This window comes from Trachypithecus francoisi, unplaced genomic scaffold, assembly GCF_009764315.1.
Source record: "Trachypithecus francoisi isolate TF-2019V2 unplaced genomic scaffold, Tfra_2.0 Lachesis_group12, whole genome shotgun sequence".
Taxonomy (NCBI): Eukaryota; Metazoa; Chordata; class Mammalia; order Primates; family Cercopithecidae; genus Trachypithecus; species Trachypithecus francoisi.
The window spans coordinates 14,731,188-14,752,213 of record NW_022681457.1 but is presented as its reverse complement, the minus strand read 5'-3'; the positions used below and the strand labels follow the sequence as shown (position 1 = coordinate 14,752,213).

The window sequence follows — 21,026 nt, the reverse complement described above, 5'->3', positions numbered from 1 at the left end:
CCTCTCTGGCTCTTTCTCTGGATCTTTGGGCCTTGCTTCATGTCTCAGTCTCTCCTGGTCGGGAAGCCTCTGCTTTTGTCTTTTTTTTTTTTTTTTTGAGATAGAATCTTGCTCTGTTTCCCTTGGCTGGAGTGCAGTGGTGGGATCTCGGCTCACTGCAACCTCCACCTCCCACGTTCAAGCGATTCTCCTACCTCAGCCTCCCGAGTAGCTGATATTACAGGCATGCACCATCACATCCAGCTAATTTTTGTATTTTTAGTAGAGACGAGGTTTCACCATGTTGGCCAGGCTGGTCTTGAACTCCTGACCTCAGGTGATCCACCTGCATCAGCCTCCCAAAATGTTGGGATTACAGGCGTGAGCCACCACTCCCGGCCAGGTTTGTCTTTATCTCTGTCTCTGTCTCTTTCTCTCTGTTTTTCTCTCCCGGTACCTTTGTCTCTCTCTGTCTCTCTCCGCTCTGTCTCTCTGTCTCTGCCTCTCTTAGCCTCTCTGTGTCTCTCTCATCTCTCTGTCCCTTTCTCCATCTTCGTGTCCCTTTCTGCTCCTCTGTTTCCTTCTCTCCCTGTCAGTGTCTCTGTCATTATGTCTGTCTCTGTGTTTGTCATTGCCTGTGTCTCTGTCATCCTGTCTCACTCTGTCTCCATCTCTCTGTCTCTAGGGCCCTCTGTTTTTGTCTGTCTCTTGCTGAATCGATGTTTCTCTCTGTCTCTGTTTCACTCTCTCCCTGCCTCCTGGTCTCCTGGGTCTCTCTCTCTCCCCGGGGCTCTCTATGCTTGTCTCTGCCTCAGTTTCTCTCTGTTGTCATTGGCACAGCTATGGACAGCCTGGTTCCTTCCAGTTCTACCCCAGCCCCACTCAGAGGCTGAGGGCCAGTGACCCAGAGACTGTGGCCACCCGAGGGTCAGAAGCCACTAAATAGAGAGTTCTCCAGCTGTGGCCATGCCATGGCATCTGTGCCCCAGTTCAGGCACTTGTGAAAAATGGAGACAGAGACTGACACAGAGGGAGAGAGAGAGAATCAGAGAGACCTTGAGGCGTTCAGCCCAGGGAAGGCGGGGGGCATGCGTTAAAAAAAATCAAACAGATCCACAGGTGCAGAGAAACCGGAAAATAGAATCAAGACACGGAAGTTAGAGCACAGAGAAATTTTGTCTCCAAATAGACCATGACTGAAAAACAGCAGAGGCTGGGCATGGGCATGCCTGGGTGGCAGTGATGGGGTTACAGTGGGAAGGGCACCTGCCTTCAAACTGCAGTCCTGGGATGCAGGGGTCAGTCCTAGGAAACAAACTGCTTTGCTCCACAGCCAGCTGCTTCCAGCCCAGGGAGGGGCTAGGCGGGGAGGGAGAGGTGACTCAGGGCCCCAGGGCTTCTTGTGACTCACCGTTGGTCTCAATCCTAGAGTAGGGAGTGGAGGCAGAGAGGGGTTTGTGTAAAAGGGAGGGAGAGGGAAGAGTAGGAGACCTCAAAATGCCTAAGAAGAGGGGTCCAGGAGGAAGAAGCTGTGGGCCTGGACTCCTGGGTCTGAGGGAGGAGGGGCTGGGGTCTGGACTGCTGGTCTGAGGGAGGAGGGGCTGGGCACCTGGACTCCTGGGTCTGAGGGAGGAGGGGCTGGGGTCTGGACTGCTGGTCTGAGGGAGGAGGAGCTGGATCTGGACTCCTGGGTCTGAGGGAGGAGGGGCTGAGGCCTGGACTCCTGGGTCTGAAGGAAGAGGATATGGGGTCTGGATTCCTGAGTCTGAGGGAGGAGGGCTGGGGCATGGACTGCTGGTCTGAGGGAGGAGGGGCTGGGGTCTGGACCCCTGGGTCTGAGGGAGGAGGGGCTGGGTCTCACATACTGGAAGAACTGATTCCAGAGTCTCCGAGATTTTTCCTTGGCCTTGTCCCAGTTGCACCACCTCTGTCATGCCCCATCTCCGGGCCTGGAAAGAACCCAGGTGCCTCGGGGCCCAGCAGGAAGGGGCCAGGGACAAATAGTTGTTTAACTGGGCAGGCTGGTGAAGGAGACTGAAGAGGGTGTCTCAGGCGGAAAGGTCATTCATCGCCCAGGGCTTGTGCAGGGAAAGGCAGGGCTGAGCCCTGGGGAAGAGATCCTAAAAGTCAGAGGTCAGTGGTGGCAAATCCTCCGCCGTCATCTCTGGGACCTTGGAGCCTGGAAGCTCCAGGGCTTATAAATACTGTCACCTGGTGTTCACTTAGGGAACTGCAGGCACTCTCCATGTCCAGCCTGGTTTCTTGCCAGCATATAGCGAACACCTACTGAGTGCCAGGCACTGCTCAAGGAGTTGGCGATATGTAATGAACAAAAACAGACAAAATTCTTGCTCTTGTAGAGCTTCCAGGCTAAAGGAGGGAGACCTCGTGGTTCCATCAACTTCAATCTCTTCTTCGCTCTCAGTCTTCGTTTTTCTTTCTGTATCTCATTGTCTTTCTTTCTTTCTTTCTTTCTTTCTTTCTTTCTTTCTCTTTATTTCTCTTTCTTTCTTCTTTCTTTCTCTTTTTCTTCTCTCTTCTTTCTTTTTCTTTCTTTTCTTTCTTTCTTTTTAATTAAAAAACCTTTTTTTTCTTTTGTCATAAAAACAGGTCTCACTATGTTGCCAGGCTGGTCTCGAACTCCTGATCTTAAGCCATCCTCCTGCCTCATCCTCCTAAGGTTCTGGGATTACAGGGGTGAACCACCACGCCCGACCTAACTTTATTTTTGTATGGAATATGTCATACGTACAGCCTGGTTTAGAGACAAACCTGAATTCAAGCCTAGTTGCCATCCATAGTTGTGTGCTCTGTGAAACTTGTAAAAGAGGGATTATGTTTCCTATGTGACAGGGCTGCTTGAGGCTTAGGTGAGAGAGAATGTCTGGAGCTCTAGTACTGGGCCTGGTCTATGTTAAACTCTTGTGATACATTGTCTCCCAAGTTGCCTGCCAGTGACTTCTCCCTTCCCTGCACTGACAGGTGGCTCCTCCCACGAAGAGATACAGTATGTTCCTTCTCCTTCAGTCTATCTGGCTTATGACTTGCTTTAACTAATAGAATGTGGCAAATGTGACACTGGACCAGTTCCACGTCCAGTTATTAAGGAAACTAGAAGCTTCTGCTTTTGCACCATTAGAACTTGAAAACCACCATGCTGTAAGGAAGCCCAAGCTAATCACATGGAAAGGCCATGCCGGGATAATGAAGCTGTCTTGGCTAAAGCCCCAATCCCACGGTAACAGAATGCTGCAGCCATGTGAATGGCTTCAGGAGAGACCAGCAGAAATGCCCAGTCAACCCTCAATCGTGAGATTGTTTAAGACACTAAATTTTGGAGAGGTTTGTTACACAATAAAAAGTAGATTATTATACCCTTCTGTTCCTTTCTGCATGTTTGAAGTTTTCCATAATAAAAAATTATATATATGGGCCAGGCACGGTGGCTCATGCCTGTGATCCCAGCACTTTGGGAGGCTGAGGTAGGCAGATGACTTAAGGCCAGGAGTTCAAGTCCGGCCTGGCCAACATGGTGAAATCTCATCTCTACTAAAAATACAAAAAAAACTTAGCCGGGCCTGGTAGTGGGCGCCTGTAATCCTAGCTACTCAGGAGGCTGAGGCATGAGAATCACTTGAACCTGGGAGGCAGAAGTTGCAATGAGCCAAGATCGTGCCATTGCACTCCAGCCTGGGTGACAGAGTGAGACTTCAACTAAAAAAAAAAATTTATCTATGAATATGTATGTGTATGTGAATAGATAATAAAATAATAAAATGTATAATGCAAATTGCACTCCATACACTGCAACTAGCATCATTTTGCTCCTAATTTTTTGCCTATGAGCCTTTCTCGGTCAATCTTGGCTTGTGTCTCAATTTTTCTGTCTGTCTTCCTCTTCACTTTCTTTCTGTGTGTCTATTCCTATCTTGTCAAAACTCCTCCCACCACTTTCCTCTGCATTTACTTTGCTTTACCACATTAGCCTTGTTGCTAATTCTCAAACATACCAAGCTTTTTTCTGCCTCTGGGTCTTAGCATTTTCTGTTCCCTCTTCCTGAATGCTTTTACCTCCACTCTCCTCATGGGCCATTCCCTCACTTCATTCAGTTCCCTGCTCAAATATATAAAAATTATAATATATATTATAATAAAATACAATGATATATAATATTATATAACATATAATATATAATATATAATAATACATATATTAATAATAATATAAATATATAATAATATGAATATATATTATATTTATATTATATGTAATTTATATATAATATCTAATATATAATTATAATTTATATATTATATAAATTTATATTATATATAAATACATAAAAATTTATATTATTTATATGTATATTATTTAAATATACTATATATAAATATAGTATATTTATATTATTTATATTACAAATATATCATTATATTTATATTATTTATATTACAAATATATCATTATATTTATATTATTTATATATTTATAAATTTATATAAATTTATATTATTTATATATTTATAACTTTATATAAATTTATATTATTATATATTCATATATGTGTATTTATATTATTTATATATTTATATATAATTTTTATTTCCTATTTTATTAAATTTTTTTGAGACAGGATCTTGCTCTGTCACCTAGGCTGGAGTACAGTGGCGTGATCATAGCTCACTGTAGCCTCAACCTCCCAGGCTCAAGTGATTATCCTGCATCAGCCTCCTGAGTAGCTGGGACTACAGGTACAAGCCACCAGGCTTACCAAATTAAAAAAAAATTTCTAGAGAAGGGATCTTCCTATGTTTCCCAGGCTGGCCTTAAACTCCTGGACTCAAATGATCCTCCTTCTTCAGCCTCCTGAAGTACTGAGATTACAGGTATGAGCCACAGCATCCAGCCACTCTGCTCAAATATAATCTCCGCCTTAACCACCTCTTTAAAAACCGTCTCTTCCATCTCCCTCAATCACCTTGCATCTTATTTCACTGCTTTATATTTTATCACAGAACTTATGACTATGTGAAATGATCTCATTTTATCTGAGGAACCTTTTAAGGTTTAAGGACAGGAACCTTGCCATCCTGTGTTCAGTGCCTGGCACATAGCAGATGCTCAATGAATATTTATTGAAGGAATGCTCTTGTTCAATGATATTGATAGGCTTTTTTCGACTCTAGCCTCTTGTCCTGTTCCACACTGTTCCGGAGGGGGGCGAGATGGCATTTCTTCATTTCCCTGACTTTTGTCCTCCATTAGTTGAGTTGCTGTCTGTGGTTCCGAGACCCAATTCTATGGATCTGTCCTTGGTGCTGACCTGGACTTCCACTTCCACTTAAGCTAGGGAGGGTGGGGGAATCTTGGGAAGGGGCAAGGTTTTATGTAAAATCCAGGCATTAGATAATCACTACCTGCATTACCAGGAGAAGAGAGATGTCTGGGTTCCCAAGGAAGTGAGTGTATGGGTCACTGTGAGTTAAATGGATATTAGTTCTATCTATCTATTATCTACCTTTTCATATATACATACATACTCATATATATGTACATATATATTTATTATCAAGAATTTCAAACACATAGAAGTGAGCAAAAGAGTATAATAAACCTCTATGTATCCATTTAACAAATACCAATTCATGGTCAATTGCATTTCATCTATGCTTCCATTTACTTCCTCACTTCCTATGTTATTTCAGTGTAAATACTAGACATAATACCATTTAATTATATGTGGTATTTAAAATTGTTTTCTTTTTCTTTTTAGAGGTGGGGGTCTCGCTCTGTCACCCAGGCTGGAGTGCAGTGGCCCAGTCATAGCTCACTGCAGCCTCGGCCTCCTGCCCTCAAGTGATCCTCCTGCGTCAGCCTCCCAAGTAGCAGGGACTACAGGCGAACACCATTGTTACTTTAAAAATTTTTAGTAAAGACAGGGTCTCTCTATGTTGGTCAGGCTGGTCCTGAACTCCTGGCTTAAAGCAATTCTTCCACTTCGACCTCCCAAAGTGCTGGGATTATAGGCGTGAGCCACCAGGACTGATCTAAGATTGTTTTCTTTTTGTTGAGGTATGGCTTACACATCACAAGTCTGCAGATCTTAAGTGTATGGATCAATTCAGTTAAACCTGTGTATGGACATGAGTGAGCACCATCTCGATCAAGCTATCTCCATCATCACAAGAGACTCTCTTGTAACCCTCCCAACTGATACACTAGAGATAGCCAGTATTCTGAATCCCTATCACCAAAGATTAAAAAGCTCTAATATAGATGTCCAAAGACATGAGCTCTAGCCTTGTCTTTGCTTTTGACATTAAAAAAAAAAAAAAAGGCCGGGCGCGGTGGCTCAAGCCTGTAATCCCAGCACTTTGGGAGGCCGAGACGGGCGGATCACGAGGTCAGGAGATCGAGACCATCCTGGCTAACACGGTGAAACCCCGTCTCTACTAAAAATACAAAATCTAGCCGGGCGAGGTGGCAGGCGCCTGTAGTCCAGCTACTCGGGAGGCTGAGGCAGGAGAATGGTGTGAACCCGGGAGGTGGAGCTTGCAGTGAGCTGAGATCCGGCCACTGCACTCCAGTCCCGGTGACAGAGCGAGACTCCGCCTCAAAAAAAAAAAAAAAAAAAAAAAAAAAAAAAAAAATAGACCGGGCGCGGTGGCTCAAGCCTGTAATCCAGCATTTTGGGAGGTTGAGGCAGGTGGATCACGAGGTCAGGAGATCGAGAACATCCTGGCTAACGTGGTGAAACCCCGTCTTTACTAAAAATACAAAAAAAATTAGCTGGGCATGGTGGCGGGTGCCTATAGTCCCAGCTACTCAGGAGACTGAGGCAGGAGAATGGCGTGAACCCAGGAGGTGGAGCTTGCAGTGAGCCAAGATTGCACCACTGTACTCCAGCCTGGGCGACAGAGCCAGACTCTGTCTCAAAAATAAATAAATAAATAAATAAAATATACCTTATATGTAGAAAGTGCATAAAACATAGTGGTACATTTTGGATAAATGATGTAGTGTGAAACTCAATAAAATCAAAGGCACACCAAGAGAAAATATTTGCATTCCCTGGAATCTCTTTATGTGCTCCTTTACGATCAGGAACCCCCAACCTCCAGAGGAAACCACTATCATCACTTAGAAGGGACTTTAACTCCTTGTAGACCATAACACTCATACTCTGGTTTCTCAGTTCCTCCTTCTGCCTCCAGCCTTTTAATCCTAAATGGCCCTTGACTCTGGAAGCCAGGAGGCATGAGAGGCCCTCTCACCATCCACCTCCCTGGTCTCCCTGTCTGCAATCTCACTCCCCCGGGTCTGTCTCCTGCATGGCCACAGGGAGAGCCTCGTGTCACCTGGCTTTGACCATGCCTCTCCCCTTCTCTATATCAGTCCATGGCTCCCCATTGGCTGTAGGAGAAAGTTCAGAAAGTGTTATCCCTATTTGACATTGTAAGCCCCTCAGGGGCACTGCCACCTCTTCATTCACATCTTCCTCGCTTAAAAAATAAAATAGAGCCTGTAATCCCAGCACTTTGGGAGGCCGAGGCAGGCAGATCACGAGGTCAGGAGATCGAGACCATCCTGGCTAACACAGTGAAACCCCGTCTCTACTAAAAATGCAAAAAAATTAGCCGGGCGTGGCAGCAGGCGCCTGTAGTCCCAGTTACTTGGGAGGCTGAGGCAGGAGAATGGCGTGAACCCGGAAGGTGGAGTTTGCAGTGAGACTCCATCTCAACAAAATAAATAAATAAATAAAGACTGGGTCTCACTCTGTTGCCCAGGCTGGAGTGCAATGGAGCGAACACAGCTCACTGCAACCTCAAATACCTGGGCTCAAGCAATCCTCCCACCTCAGCCTCTCTAGTAGGTGGGACCACAGGCACACACCATCATGCCCCACTAATATTTTTAGTCTTTTGTAGAGATAAGGTCTCACCATGTTGCCCAGGTTGGTTTCAAAGTCCTGGGCTCAAGTGTTCCCACAACCTTAGTCTCCCAAAGTGCGGGGATTACAGGAATGAGCCACTACTTCTGGCCTTCCTCACACTTTACACACATACCAAGTCTTTGTGCCTCCCAACTTTCCTACCTGGAATGCTCTTCCTCCTGCTTCTTTGCCAATTCCTACTTATCATTTATGTTTCTTCTCAGGGATTCATTCCTAGGAGGATCCTTCCCTGGTTTTCCTCTTTGGAGCTCCCTTAGTCCCTCACATCTCATGTTTTTTCAACTGTGAGCCTCCTGGTTTGTGACTGTCTCTTTTCAGCCCAGAAGGGCAGGGCTTGATCTAACTCATTGCTAGGTCCCCAGCATAACCAACCCAGAAGAATGGGTTATAACTGTTTGCTGGACATTTGTCCCTGCAGCTCTCTGTCTCTTATGAGTTCCTGCTCCTGTCCTGTGGCCTCTCTGCCATTTAACAAGTGTTTCCTGAGGGCTTGGGGTGGGCTTGTCCCTCTGCCTGCATGCTGTTCCCGAGTCTGTTCACGTGGCAACCTCCTACTCGAACTCCTGGCCTCAAGCGATCTTCCTGCCTCAGTCTCCCTAATGTGCTGGGATTACAGGCATGAGCCACCACACCCCTCATCATTACATCTAATACTCACTTGCAGAATTTTGCTTCCTGTCCGGAACAGCTCTGAGCTCTGCCGGTTTGGGTCGAGTCTCAAATAAAGTATGCCTCCACCAGGGGGCGCAGCGGCTGGTCCACTGAGCTGGACGATGAGACAGCCATCTGGCCACTTGCAGGTCCTCTTGCCACTGAATCAAGAGGTAAAGAAAAGGATTACTCTATTTGCTAGGGCGATTGATCTCAATTACCAAGAGGAAATTGGGTTACACAGTGGGGCCAAGAAAGGCCATGTCTGGGACCCAAGTCATGCTCTGGAGCACCTGTTAGAACATCCATATTCATTAGTGAAAGCAACCAAACAAACAAACAAAAGGTAGGACCACTGAGGATTTAGACCCACTGACTCCATGGAGGATTTAGACCTTTCAGGAAAACAGTTTTGAGTCATCTTGTTCAATAAAGACCACCAGCCAACTGAGCGCAAAGATATTACATTTCACTAATTCCATTACTTGGCATGAGTAACGGAAGAGGTTAAACTTATCAACTATGGCCTTGTGACCAATTACAGAAGTGCAAATGGTAGCAGCTATGCATATTTTCTTCTTCTTTTTTCTTTTTCTTTTTCTTTTTTTTGCGGAGTTTCATTGTTTCACCCAGGCTGGAGTGAAGTGGTGTGATCTTGGCTCACTGCAACCTCTGCCCCCTGGGTTCAAGCGATTCTCCTGCCTCAGCCTCCTGAGTAGCTGGAATTACAGGCGCCTGCCACCACGCCTGGCTAATTTTTGTATTTTTAGTAGAGACGGGTTTTCGCCATGTTGGCCAGGCTGGTCTCGAACTCCTGATCTCAGGTGATCCACCCGTCTCAGCCTCCGAAAGTATTGGGATTAAAGGCATGAGCCACTGCGCCTGGCCACATATTTTCTTCTTTGTTCTCTTTTCTTGTTTCCTCCTTCCTTCCCTCCCTCCTTTCCTTCCTTCTTCCCTCCCTTCCATTACTTTCATGTATTATCCATCTACTAATTTATTTTGACCTTGCCTCATCTTTCCCTTTATCAAGTGTTTGTAAATAAAAACTTTGTGAGTAAAATCCATCTTACTTCTCCATTGCTTCCCCCACTCCATCAAAATCAGATATTTCTTGTGCATTGCAACTAGAAGACAACAATAATTAGTTGTTGAGTGAGTAGTAAAAAATGGCTAAATATTCAAACAGATGACCATAGATCAAGAGTACAAAGAGATGTGTGTGACGGGGTAGGCAAAAACGAATGACACGCAAACTTAAGTCTATTCAATCACAAAAATGTTACACATAATTTGGATAATTCAGGACCAATAAAGGGAATACAGACTATATTTTCTGGATCTATTCATTTATTAAATTCTTTCATGTAACATGTTGCATAAAATGCCCTGGTTCATGTGATAAGGTGATTAACTGAAGTCTTTACTCTTTTGCTCATTGGTTGTAAACAAATTAATACTTTTAAGAAAGAAGGAGGCTCTTGTTTCCTCTTTGTTCCCCCATCCCCTGACACCACCACCATTTGCCTTTTCTTTTCTTTTTAGAGATGGGGTCTTGCTATGTTGCCCAAACTGGTCTCAAACCCCTGGGCTCAAGCAATCCTCCCCACTTGGTCTACCAAAGTGCTGGGATTACAGGCATGAGCGACCATGCCTGGGTTCCATTTGCCTTTTCTACCCCAAGAAAGTTTTTTAAGATCTTTAAAACGTTCATTGGAAATCTTATGCATATAGAAAGAGCACAAATGCCAAGTGAACAGCTCAATGAATGCTCAGATGAATAAACACAATGGTCAGGCTCCTAGATACTCCTTTACCCCTCTTCCAGTTGCAACTGCCCCCAAATAGTCACTACTGTGACTTCTGATTGCATATTTAGTTTTGCCAACTGTTGTGATTTGCTTAAATGGAAACATACAGAATGTTCTCTTGTGTGTCTTTATTCTTTTGCTCAACATTTGTTTGTGAGATTCCTCCATGCTATTGCGTACACTTGTAGAGTGTTCATTCCCATTGCTGTGTAGTACTCTATTATGCAAATAGGCCACAAATTGATTTATCCACTCCACTGTTGATTGGTACTTGGGCTGTTTCTATTTTGTGACTATTATAAATTGTTCTGCTAGGGATATTCTAGTACATGTCTTTTGGGAAAATGTAGACACTAATTTATGTTGGAGAGCTCTATCCAGGAGTGGAAATGCTGGGTCACAGTGTGGGTGCAGAGTCTGGTTTAGGTAGGTACTGAAAGATAGTTTTTCGAGTGGTTGTTCTATTTTACACACATACTACCTGGATGTGAGAATCCCAGTAGCTCCATATCCTTGCCAATAAATGAAGCTTTTTATTTTACTTTTAATTAAACTTTTTAGAGAGACAGCCAGGCTGGTCTCGCACTCCTGGGCTAAAGCAATCCTTTCTTCTCTGCCTCCCAAATTGCTGGGATTACAGGTGTGAGTCACTGTTTCCAGAAGGTGAAGCTTTTATTAGGCAAGTGCAAAAGTAATGGCGATTTTTGCATTGTTGGAATTTGCCATTTGATATTGGAATACATTCTTAAATAAATGTGGTTATGTTATACATCTTTTTTTTTTTTTTTTGAGGCAGAGTCTTGCTCTGTCACCTAGGCTGGAGAGCAGTGGCACGATCTAGGCTTACTGCAACCTCCGCCTCCCAGATTCAGGCGATTCTCCTGCCTCAGCCTCCCGAGAAGTTGGGATTACAGGTGTGCACCACCATGCCTGGCTAATTTTTGTATTTTTAGTAGGGACAGGGTTTCACAATGTTGGCCAGGCTGGTCTCAAACTCCTGGCTTCAAGTGATCTGCCCACCTTGACCTCCCAAAGTGCTGGGATTACAATTGTGAGCCACCATACCCGGCCTGTTATACATCATTTTAATGGGCATTTCTTGCTTTACTTTTTTTTTGCAAATGACTTACTACTTGATGTTTATTTTAGACTATGGAAATGATATTAGACAAAAAGCAAATTAGAGAGACTTTCTTATTTGAGTTCAAAATGGTCATAAAGCAGAGTTTGTTGAATCCTGAAGCACATATTTTTTATATTACAGGAATCAACAAACTTATTTCTCGTTGGCAAAAATGTGTTGATTGTAATGGTTCCTATTTTGATTCATAAAGATGTGTGTGAGCCTGGTTATAATGATTTAGAATTCACTGTCCAGGCTGGGCATGGTGGCTCATGCCTGTAATCTCAGCACTTTGGGAGGCTGAGGAGGGTGGATCACCTGAGGTCAGGAGTTTGAGACCAGCCTGACCAATATGGTGAAAGCACCACCCCCCGCACCTGCCCCTATCTCTACTAAAAATACAAAAATTACCCGGGTGTGGTGGCATGCACCTGTACAGTCCCAGCTACTCGGGAGACTGTGACAGGAGAATTGCTTGAACCCAGGAGGCGGAGGTTTCAGTGAGCCGAGATCATGCCACTGCACTCCAGCCTGGGCAACAGAGCGAGACTCCATCTAAAAAATAAATAAATAAAATAAAATTTATGGTCCAAAACCATAATTACTTTTGAAAAGCATCTCCCTCTCTGCTAAGCACTCACGAAGGCATCTGGGTCGCGATGCCCAAGCAGCTACATAACTGAGTCCACAGTTTCACTTGGACTCCCCATACTATGAGTTCTAAGACAGTCGGTGCACCCCGTTCTGCTTAGTGAGAGCTGTCAAGTATAACCTTTTAGAAGTTTTTGAATCACTCTCATGGCAAAGAACTGCCAATTGCTCATGTATTGCATCTCACAGGCGTCCTTGGCCACCACACCTCAGGGAGAATCTTCTGTCTCAGAAGTACAGTCATACACTGCCTAACAACCCCTTGGGCAATGTTGAACTGCCTTTATCATCACTGTGGCACCATAAGATTATAAAGAAGCTGGCTGGGCGTGATGGTTCACACCTGTAATCCCAGCACTTTGGGAGGCTGAGGCAGGTGGATCACCTGAGGTCAGGAGTTTGAGACCAGCCTGGCCAACATGGTGAAACCCCCATCTCTACTAAAAACACACAAAAAAATTAGCTAGAGCGGTGGCTCATGCCTGTAATCCCAGCTGCTCAGGAAGCTGTGGCAGGAGAATCGCTTAAACCTGGGAGGTGGAGCTTGCAGTGAGCCGAGATCGAGCCACTGCACTCCAGCCTGGGTGACAGAGTAAGACTCTGTCTAAAAAAAAAGAAGAAAAAAAAAGATTACCATGAAGCTGAACAATTTCTTTTTTTCCCCCTGTTCTGCAGGCTGAAACATATTTACGTTGTTCCTCAGGCTGAAACCTAGGAGTCATCTCAAGTACTCCTCAACCAATATATCACCAAGTCCTGTCTTCTCCACTAATAAAATCTATTCCCTGCAACCTGTAAAGGAGCAGCTAAATTAAAAATCTATTCATTTTCCAACTCCTTGCACTACCTCTGCCATCATGGGTACATCATCTCTTACCTAGACTGGTGCAGTAGCCACCTCACAGGTCTAGCTTCTATTCTTGCCACAGGGAAGCTTTTAAAATGTAAAGCACGTACACAAGAGCACATGCTGTAGATTCCATTCGTACAAAGTTTAAAATAAGCAATATTGATCTATGATAGAAGTTGGAGTCATGGTTATCTTTGGGGTGGGAAACTGACTCTGAAGGGCTATGAGGGAGGTTCTGGGGACATGGGCTGGAAATTTTCTACATCTTGACCTAGGTGGAGGTTATTCAGATATGTACATATGGAAAAATTGCAATTTATGCATTTTATTGTATATATTTTATGCCTCAACGAAAATGTTATATCATATATATTACATGTAATTATATGTGCATATAATTATATACACATACAACATATATATACACACCTATATATGATTATGGCAGTCTTCTACTTCTCCAACACTTTTTTTTTTTTGAGACAGAGTTTCAGTCTGTTGCCCAGGATGGAATGTAATGGCATGATCTCAGCTCACTGCAACCTTTGCCTCCTGGGTTCAAGCGATTCTCCTGCCTCAGCCTCCTGAGTAGCTGGGACTACAGGTCCATGCCACCACACCTGGCTAATTTTTGTATTTTTAGTAGAGATGGGATTTCACCATATTGGCCAGGCTAGTCTTGAACTCCTGACCTCAGGTCATCTGCTCACCTCAGCCTCCCAAAGTGCTGGATGACAGGTGTGAGCCACCATACCGGCTCCAACACATTCTGTATTAGTCTTGGATGAACCAGAGAAACAGAACCAGTAGACGATCTATAATACAATATTTATTGCAAAGAATTGGCTTATGTGGCCTGGCTGGACAGGTCAGAAGGAGCAAGCTGGAATCTTAGACATGGGCTGAAGCAGCTGTCCATAGGTGCCGTTTTTTTTTTCTTCCTCAGAGAAGCCTCATCTCTGCTCCGAAGACCTTTCAGCTGATTGAGTCAGGCCTACTCAAATTGTCTAGAACAATCTCCCTTCCTCAAAGTCAACTGATTATGAACTTTAATCACATCTACAAAATACCCTCACATCAACACACTGATTAGTGTTTGACTGAATAACTGGAACTGTCACCTAGGTAAGTTGACACATCAAACTGGCCATCCCAACTTCAGACCACATTTGCAATAAAATCCAAAATCTGGCTGGGCATGGTGGCTCACACCTGTAATCTCAGCACTTTGGGAGACTGAGGCAGGAGGATCACTTGGGTCCAGGGATTTGAGACTAGGCTGGGCAGCATAGTGGGGCCCCATCTCTATAAAAAATACAAAAATTAGCAGGGTGTGATGGCACACACCTGTAGTTTCAGCTACTAGGGAGGCTGAGGTGGGAAGATTGCCTGAGCCTGGGAGATTGAGGCTGCAGTGAGCTGATTGTGCCACTGCACTCCAGCCTGGGATAGAGCGAGACCCTGTCTCTAATAAATACACAAACAAAATCCAAAGTTTGCCTTGGATTGCCAGCTCATCGAAAAGGCTAGGTCCTTGAAGGTGGGAATTTTTGCCACTTTTGTTCCCTGCTGTATGCCCAACAACTGGAACAGCACCTTGCACATAGTAGGTGCTCAGTAAATGTGAAGGATGAATGAAGACATCCAGCTTCCCCTTGTATGTCAGGGTGTAAAGACAACTGAAGCCCTTGTCATGTTGGCCTTACAGGAGCATAGGAGCAGAGCATTTCTGAATTGGCCACCTTCCCCCAAGGCTGCTTGCTGACATGGAGCGAGAAGATACGGGAGGCTACTCTTGCTATGCACTTACTCTGAAAATTGCTTTCTCATTGTGCTTTGGGCATCTTGTCTGTAAAACAGGAACCTGTCTTAGTCCCTTCGGGCTACTGTAACAAAATACCATAGACTGTATGGGTTACACATAACAGAAATTTATGTCTCACAGCTCCGGGAGTCTGGGAAGTCTACAATCAATGCACCAGCAGATTCGATGGCTGGTGAGAACCCACTTTCTTGCTTATAGGCACCTGCCGGCTGTGTTCTAATGTGGTGGAAGGGGCAAGGCAGCTCTTTGGGGCCTCTTTTATAAGGGCACTAATCCTATTCATGGGGGCTCCACCCTCATGATCTCACCACCTCCCATAACATCACTTTGGTGATTAGGATTCAAAAGATGAATTTTGAGGAGCACAAACATTCAGACAATAGCAGGATGCAACTTACTTTTTTGCTTCCCTCACTGAGTTGTTGGAAAGATCAAGTGGCAAAAAGCATGTGAAAGAACATAGTAAAGCATGTGCACAGAGAACATGCTGAAGGATCCCATCTCTATGAAGTTCATGGACTTATGAAAGTGTCCTGTACACCCTGTGTTCCTTCCTCCCTCAAACCTTTGTCCAGGCTGTCTCCTCTACCTAGAATGCCCTTCCTCTTGCTTCTTTTTGCCAGCTACTATTGATCCTTTAGGATTTTTCTCAAAGGTTAATTCCTCCAGGAAGTCTTCCCTGATCTTTACAGCTTGGAGAATTTCACCTCACTGAACTTTGCCTTTTGTGTTTTTCTGTGAAGTTACTTGGCACTCATGTGTTTGGGAGGTGGTGTTGCTTAGCAGTTCATGGGGCTGGGAATCTGGTTCTTGATTCTCTACTCACTAGATACACAAGCTCAACCAAGTGCTTTTGCCTTTCAGTTTGTTGACCTGTGACTTAGAGCTTATGACAGTAGCCCACTTACACTGGGCCACTGCTGTGTCCCAAGTACTAAATGTTAATCTTGTTGAATCCTCACCACAACTACTGTGAAGCAGTTCTTGTCATCATTTATAGAGTTTATTTTCACCTCCACCTTATAGGTGAGAAAATATTGGCACAGAGAGTTCAAGTAACTCGTCCATGGTCTCTGCGGGCTGAATGGTGGAGCTGGGATTTGAACCCATGCAGCTTAGCTCCAGAGCCTGGCTTAAGTAACTTGCTCATGGTCTCCGTAGGCTGAATGGTGGAGCCAGGATTTGAACCCATGCAGCTTACCTCCAGAGGCTGGCCTACTAACTGTTAGGGCATACTGCTTATTGGGCCTCTCATGATGACACTAATAAAGACATCATTGTATAGCTCCCTCCTAGAGCTGCGACAAGCTCTGGAGGGAGAGCACAGGAAGCCGTGTTACGGGGTGCCTGGTGCTCAGTAAGTAACAGCTGTGATGAGAATTGCTCTTCATCAGGGCAGGACATGGCTGTTTTGCCCTCCCCTGGGATACTGGTGACTGTGTCCAGTTTCTTCCAGTCCTGTTGACCAGGGGGACACGAGGGAGGGAGAGATGGAAGGCCAGAGGGACAGGAGTGCAATTCTTATTTTAACATCGTTTTCCAGTGAGCTATGTGATAGGGGCTGAAGCAGCAAGAAGGAGGTGTGTGAACCCTGTCCCCAACATCCTGGAGGGGCAGTCTATGATGAGAGCCCCACCAGCAGGAGGACGGGGAGGAGCAGGGCCAGGACCTGTACTGCTCGGGGAGGGGTGGTGGCCAAAGCACTGTTGAAGGGCTGGGTCATGGATTTCCTGTTGCAGAGGTGCCCCTCACAGCAGGAGCCCTGGAGGTCGATGGCTGTCCAGGGGCTGGTGGTGCCCTCAGTGGTGCAGGAGGGCCGGTGGCAGGTTCTGATGTACACAGGGACTGAGAAATTGCCTGGGGGTGGGCAGAGCAGTGAGGAGCGGTCAGAACTGAGGGAGACAGCTGCACCTGAACTTCCACCTTGGTGACTAGGGCCATGCCTCGGTCCTCAGACTTGCTTCAGGTTTTCCTCCTAAGACCAGGGCCATGCCTCCTCCCTCAGACCAGGGTCATGCCTCCTCCCTCAGACCAGGGGCCATGCCTCCTCCCTCAGACCAGGGTTATGCCTCCTCCCTCAGATCAGGTCATGGCCTCCTTCCTCAGAGCAGGGCCAGGCCTTCTCCCTCAGACCAGGGTCATGCCTCCTCCCTCGGATCAGGGTCATGCCTTCTCCCTCAGACCAGGGCCAAACCTTCTCCCTCAGACCAGGGCCAAACCTTCTCCCTCAGAGCAGGGCCATGCCTCCTCCCTCAGAGCAGGGCCATGCCTCCTCCCTCAGAGCAGGGCCATGCCTCCTCCCTCAGAGCAGGGCCATGTCTGCCTGTGGGGCCTGTCTGGTGTCACTACCCTCATGGTTGCCCTGCCTCCATATGCCTTGCCCAGGCCCTACCACCCTTTCAGTCCCTCACCGACTGTCATTCTGCCATTGCCCTGGAAGCAGGCGGTCTGGTCCTGGTGACACTGGACCCGTCGGGACCTGCTGATAGCGCAGTCATCCTGATGGACCCCGATACAGGCATAGCACTCGGCGCCGCTGAGCGTCGGCGGGTCAGGTGCTGGCAAGAGAGGGTAGACGCACACTCAGGCAGTGGTACCCTAGCACAATCGTGCGGACTGCGCACTGCGCCAGAGCCCGCGCCTTAGCACGTCTAGGGGGCTGGGATCCTAGCACGCCAAGAGAAGGCCCTTGCTCAGCGGAGGCCACGCCATCGCCTAGGCTGCCTGGCCTCTCATCCTCCCGCCCGGAGCCCAGCCCCGCTCTCCCGCGCACCTTGGCTCAGGTTGGGGAGGGCGTCATGAGTCATGAGGTGGGTGTTGCACTTGTCAGTTGTGCAGCCGCGCACCACCGAGTAGTCTGGCGGCAGCGCGTCCGGGTTCGATTGCGTCTGGCCGGCAGGCGGTCCGGTCCAGCAGCCCTTCCGCACCAGGGTCACCGGCGCGCGATACCCTGGGGGCGGCATCGGGGCTGGTGCTCTGCTTCCCGAAACCCTTCTTCCTCCAGTCTCAGCGTTCTTCCTCCTCCCTCTACCCTTTTGCTTTCACCTACACCTCCTCCCCTCCCTCCTTCCCTCTTTCTTCTCACCCCCAGACCTTTTCCCCGAGTTCTCTTCCTCCACTCTTCCTTCCTGTGCGCCTCTCCCACCTTCTCTTCCTTGCTTCCCCATTGTCTCCTCCCCCCACTGCTCCTCTCGTCCCTCATCCACTTTTTCTTTTGTGGGGCGGGGGACGGAGTCTCGCTCTGTCGCCAGGCTGGAGTGCAGTGGTGCGATCTCGGCTCACTGCAACCTCTGCCTCCCGGGTTCAAGCGATTCCCATACCTCAGCCTCCCGAGTAGCTGGGATTATAGGCGCCCGCCACCACGCCCCGCTAATTTTTTTGTGTTTTTAGTAGAGACAGGGTTTCATCTTGTTGGCTAGGCTGGTCTCAAACTCCTGACTTCGTGATCCACCAGCTTGCCTCCCAAAGTGCTAGGATTACCGGCCTGAGCCACCGCCCCAGCCCTCATCCACCCTTTTCTTTCTCTTCCTCCTCCTCTTCCTCTCCCTCCCCATCTTTCTATCTTTATCTTTTCATCTTCTGCCCAATTCCCCTCCCTTTCTCCTCCCTTCTCCCCCTTTTTTCCTCCCTAATCTCTCATCCCTGTCCCCCTGTTCCCGCTCCTCACCGGTGTCCAGAGACAGGATAGCCTCAAAACACTCGTGAGGACAGGAGATGCTGGGCAGCTTCATGGCCCTGAGGTCAAAGGGGCCAAAGTAGGTGTGCTCAAAACTGTAGCACTGCAGGGCTTGGGACCCTGGGGAGAGGGACATAGCGGAGTCAGTAGGGCCACTGTGAGCCTGTCCCAGGAACTCAGAGCTCCACCCAGCCAATGACAGGCACATGGGCCTGGCCCCTCTGTTCCCAGGGAAGCTGCGCCTTGAGAGACCAGGTGCTACTATTGCAGCTAGTCACAGCTGTGTCTGTCTCATGGCAGAGTAATGACTTCTCTGCAGCTGACAGTCCAGTTTTTTTCCCTCCAGGCCGCTCCATGTCTCCACCCTCCTCCAGGAAGCCTGCTCCCTATCTATGATTTAGAATAGGAAGGAAAAGTGATTCATTCTCACTCTGCCCATCCTTCCCCACACTTAACTCACAATGTGGACAGCACAGTAAGTGACCCCTGACGGGCAACGTGCACTCCAGGACAGGCAGAGTGATGTGTGGTCCTGTAGTGCCCTGCAAACCCATGCATCGGCCCCAGCAACACACAACACTGACATAAACACACAATAACAACATATACACAGATTCATCCAGGTCTCACAAATATACACAGAATATCCTGAATGCACCCAGGCAGAGTTTTACATTCCCACGTGAAACAAGTATGCCCCTAGACCCTGCAATATAAACCTCCCTAACTAAAGCACAGCACTTCACACATGGAAAATCACACAGACACCAAAGCGTGTGTCTGTGAGGATGCTTGTGCATGTGTGATAATCATATCAACACAGAGAGGGACCAGATGCACAGAAAATCATACCCAGAGATGTCCCAAGTCACAGAAATACTGAGTACATAGACATACAGATAAATATAGGCCTACAAATCACAGAAATACGTAAACACAGACCCAGATACACAAAATTACACACGCATCTCTTTTACAAAGAAAGCAAACTCAGAAACAGACCCACAAAAGCATTTGCTCAGACTAAGACTTTGAAACCTATACAGAGAAACACACACAAGCACAGAGACCCACAGGACGTGCTGCACGTGGACACATACAGAAATCAAACTCTCTCCCATTGAGGAGCAGAAACACACAGATTTAGTTGTGTGCAGGAATAGCCTCCTTTCTACCTTCCTAATTCCCTGTCTTTGTAACCACTTCCATTCTGAAATGAGTATGTTCCTGTCCTAACCCACAATGGGGTAGAGGTTGCCGGAAGATGAAGCCAGGGTTCCTGCCAGTTCTGGAAAGAGTCCTAAGGGCTCCCTGAAAATACCTTTGAATTGGGGGTTGGGCAAGGAAGAGAAGAAAGGCTGGGATGGTGGGAAGAGAGACACCAGGAAAAATGACTGATGGGAGAAGAACGAAGGCAGGCAAGAGAAATGAAAATGACATAGTCTCCAGGCTCCCGCCCACCAAGACCCAGGAGTCCAGGCCCCCAGCCCCCTCCTCCCTCAGACCCAGAAGTCCAGGCCCCCAGCCCCTCCTCCTTCAGACCCAGAAGTCCAGGCCCCCAGCCCCCTCCTCCCTCAGACCCAGGAGTCCAGACCCCCAGCCCCCTCCTCCCTCAGACCCAGGAGTCCAGACCCCCAGCCCCTCCTCCCTCAGACCCAGGAGTCCAGGCTCCCAGCCCCTCCTTCCTCAGACCCAGGAGTCCAGGCTCCCAGCCCCACCTCCCTCAGACCCAGGAGTCCAGGCTCCCAGCCCCTCCTTCCTCAGACCCAGGAGTCCAGACCCCCAGCCCCTCCTTCCTCAGACCCAGGAGTCCAGGCTCCCAGTTCCTCTTCCCTCAGATCCAGGAGTCCAGGCCCCCAGCCCCTTCTCACTACTGGATTCAGAAGTTTGGGTACCTGTCAGGCAGAGTGCAGCCCCAAAGAGGCAGAGCAGAATGACTCTGGGGACCCCCATTGCCATTGCTGAGCTGCGCCACCTGGGACAGCTCCTCCCGCTGTGATGTGCTGCCTGGCTGGTTCTCCCTCCTGAGTCCTAAGCATCCCGGCCACCCTGCCTGGCCAGTATTTCTCCGTCCCACCCTCCCTATGTGGGCGGGTCTCTTCCTAGGTAATCATGATGGAACCAGGGTGATCCTGAGTTGCTGGAGGCCTGCACTTCTGGGTCTGAGGGAGGAGGCAACTAGAAGTCTGGAACCCTTAATTTTGAATGATTGGTGTCTTGCTGGCCTTCTTCCTACACCCCTCCCAACACCCTGCTCTAATCTGAGGGTGGCATATGGCCTTTTGACTTCCCTTCCCTCCCCCTACCCCAACACACACCACCCACACAGCTTCCAATCCTGGGGCCACTTCTCCACACCCAAAGACACATTCATTGTCCCCTCCTCTAAGACTTCTCTGACCCCCATCTCCCCACTCATCCACACATCCTCAGCCTCCAACACCTCCCTGTCTCCCAGCCCTGATCAAACTAGGCTGGGCTAGCGTCTGTCTCCCCTAACAGGCT

General features: G+C 47.5%; 1 protein-coding gene across 1 annotated transcript; it reads right to left on the bottom strand.

Moving 5' to 3' along the window:
• Positions 1 to 13,836: 13,836 nt before the first annotated feature.
• LYPD5 (LY6/PLAUR domain containing 5) lies at positions 13,837 to 20,574 on the bottom strand. Its single transcript, XM_033224858.1, has 5 exons — positions 20,417 to 20,574; positions 18,513 to 18,641; positions 17,619 to 17,795; positions 17,257 to 17,403; positions 13,837 to 16,702 (listed from the first exon to the last, which is right to left on the bottom strand). The coding sequence occupies exons 1-5, from the start codon at positions 20,478 to 20,480 to the stop codon at positions 16,464 to 16,466; spliced, it is 756 nt and encodes a 251-aa protein (XP_033080749.1). The 5' UTR covers positions 20,481 to 20,574; the 3' UTR covers positions 13,837 to 16,463.
• Between the last annotated feature and the right edge of the window lie 452 nt (positions 20,575 to 21,026).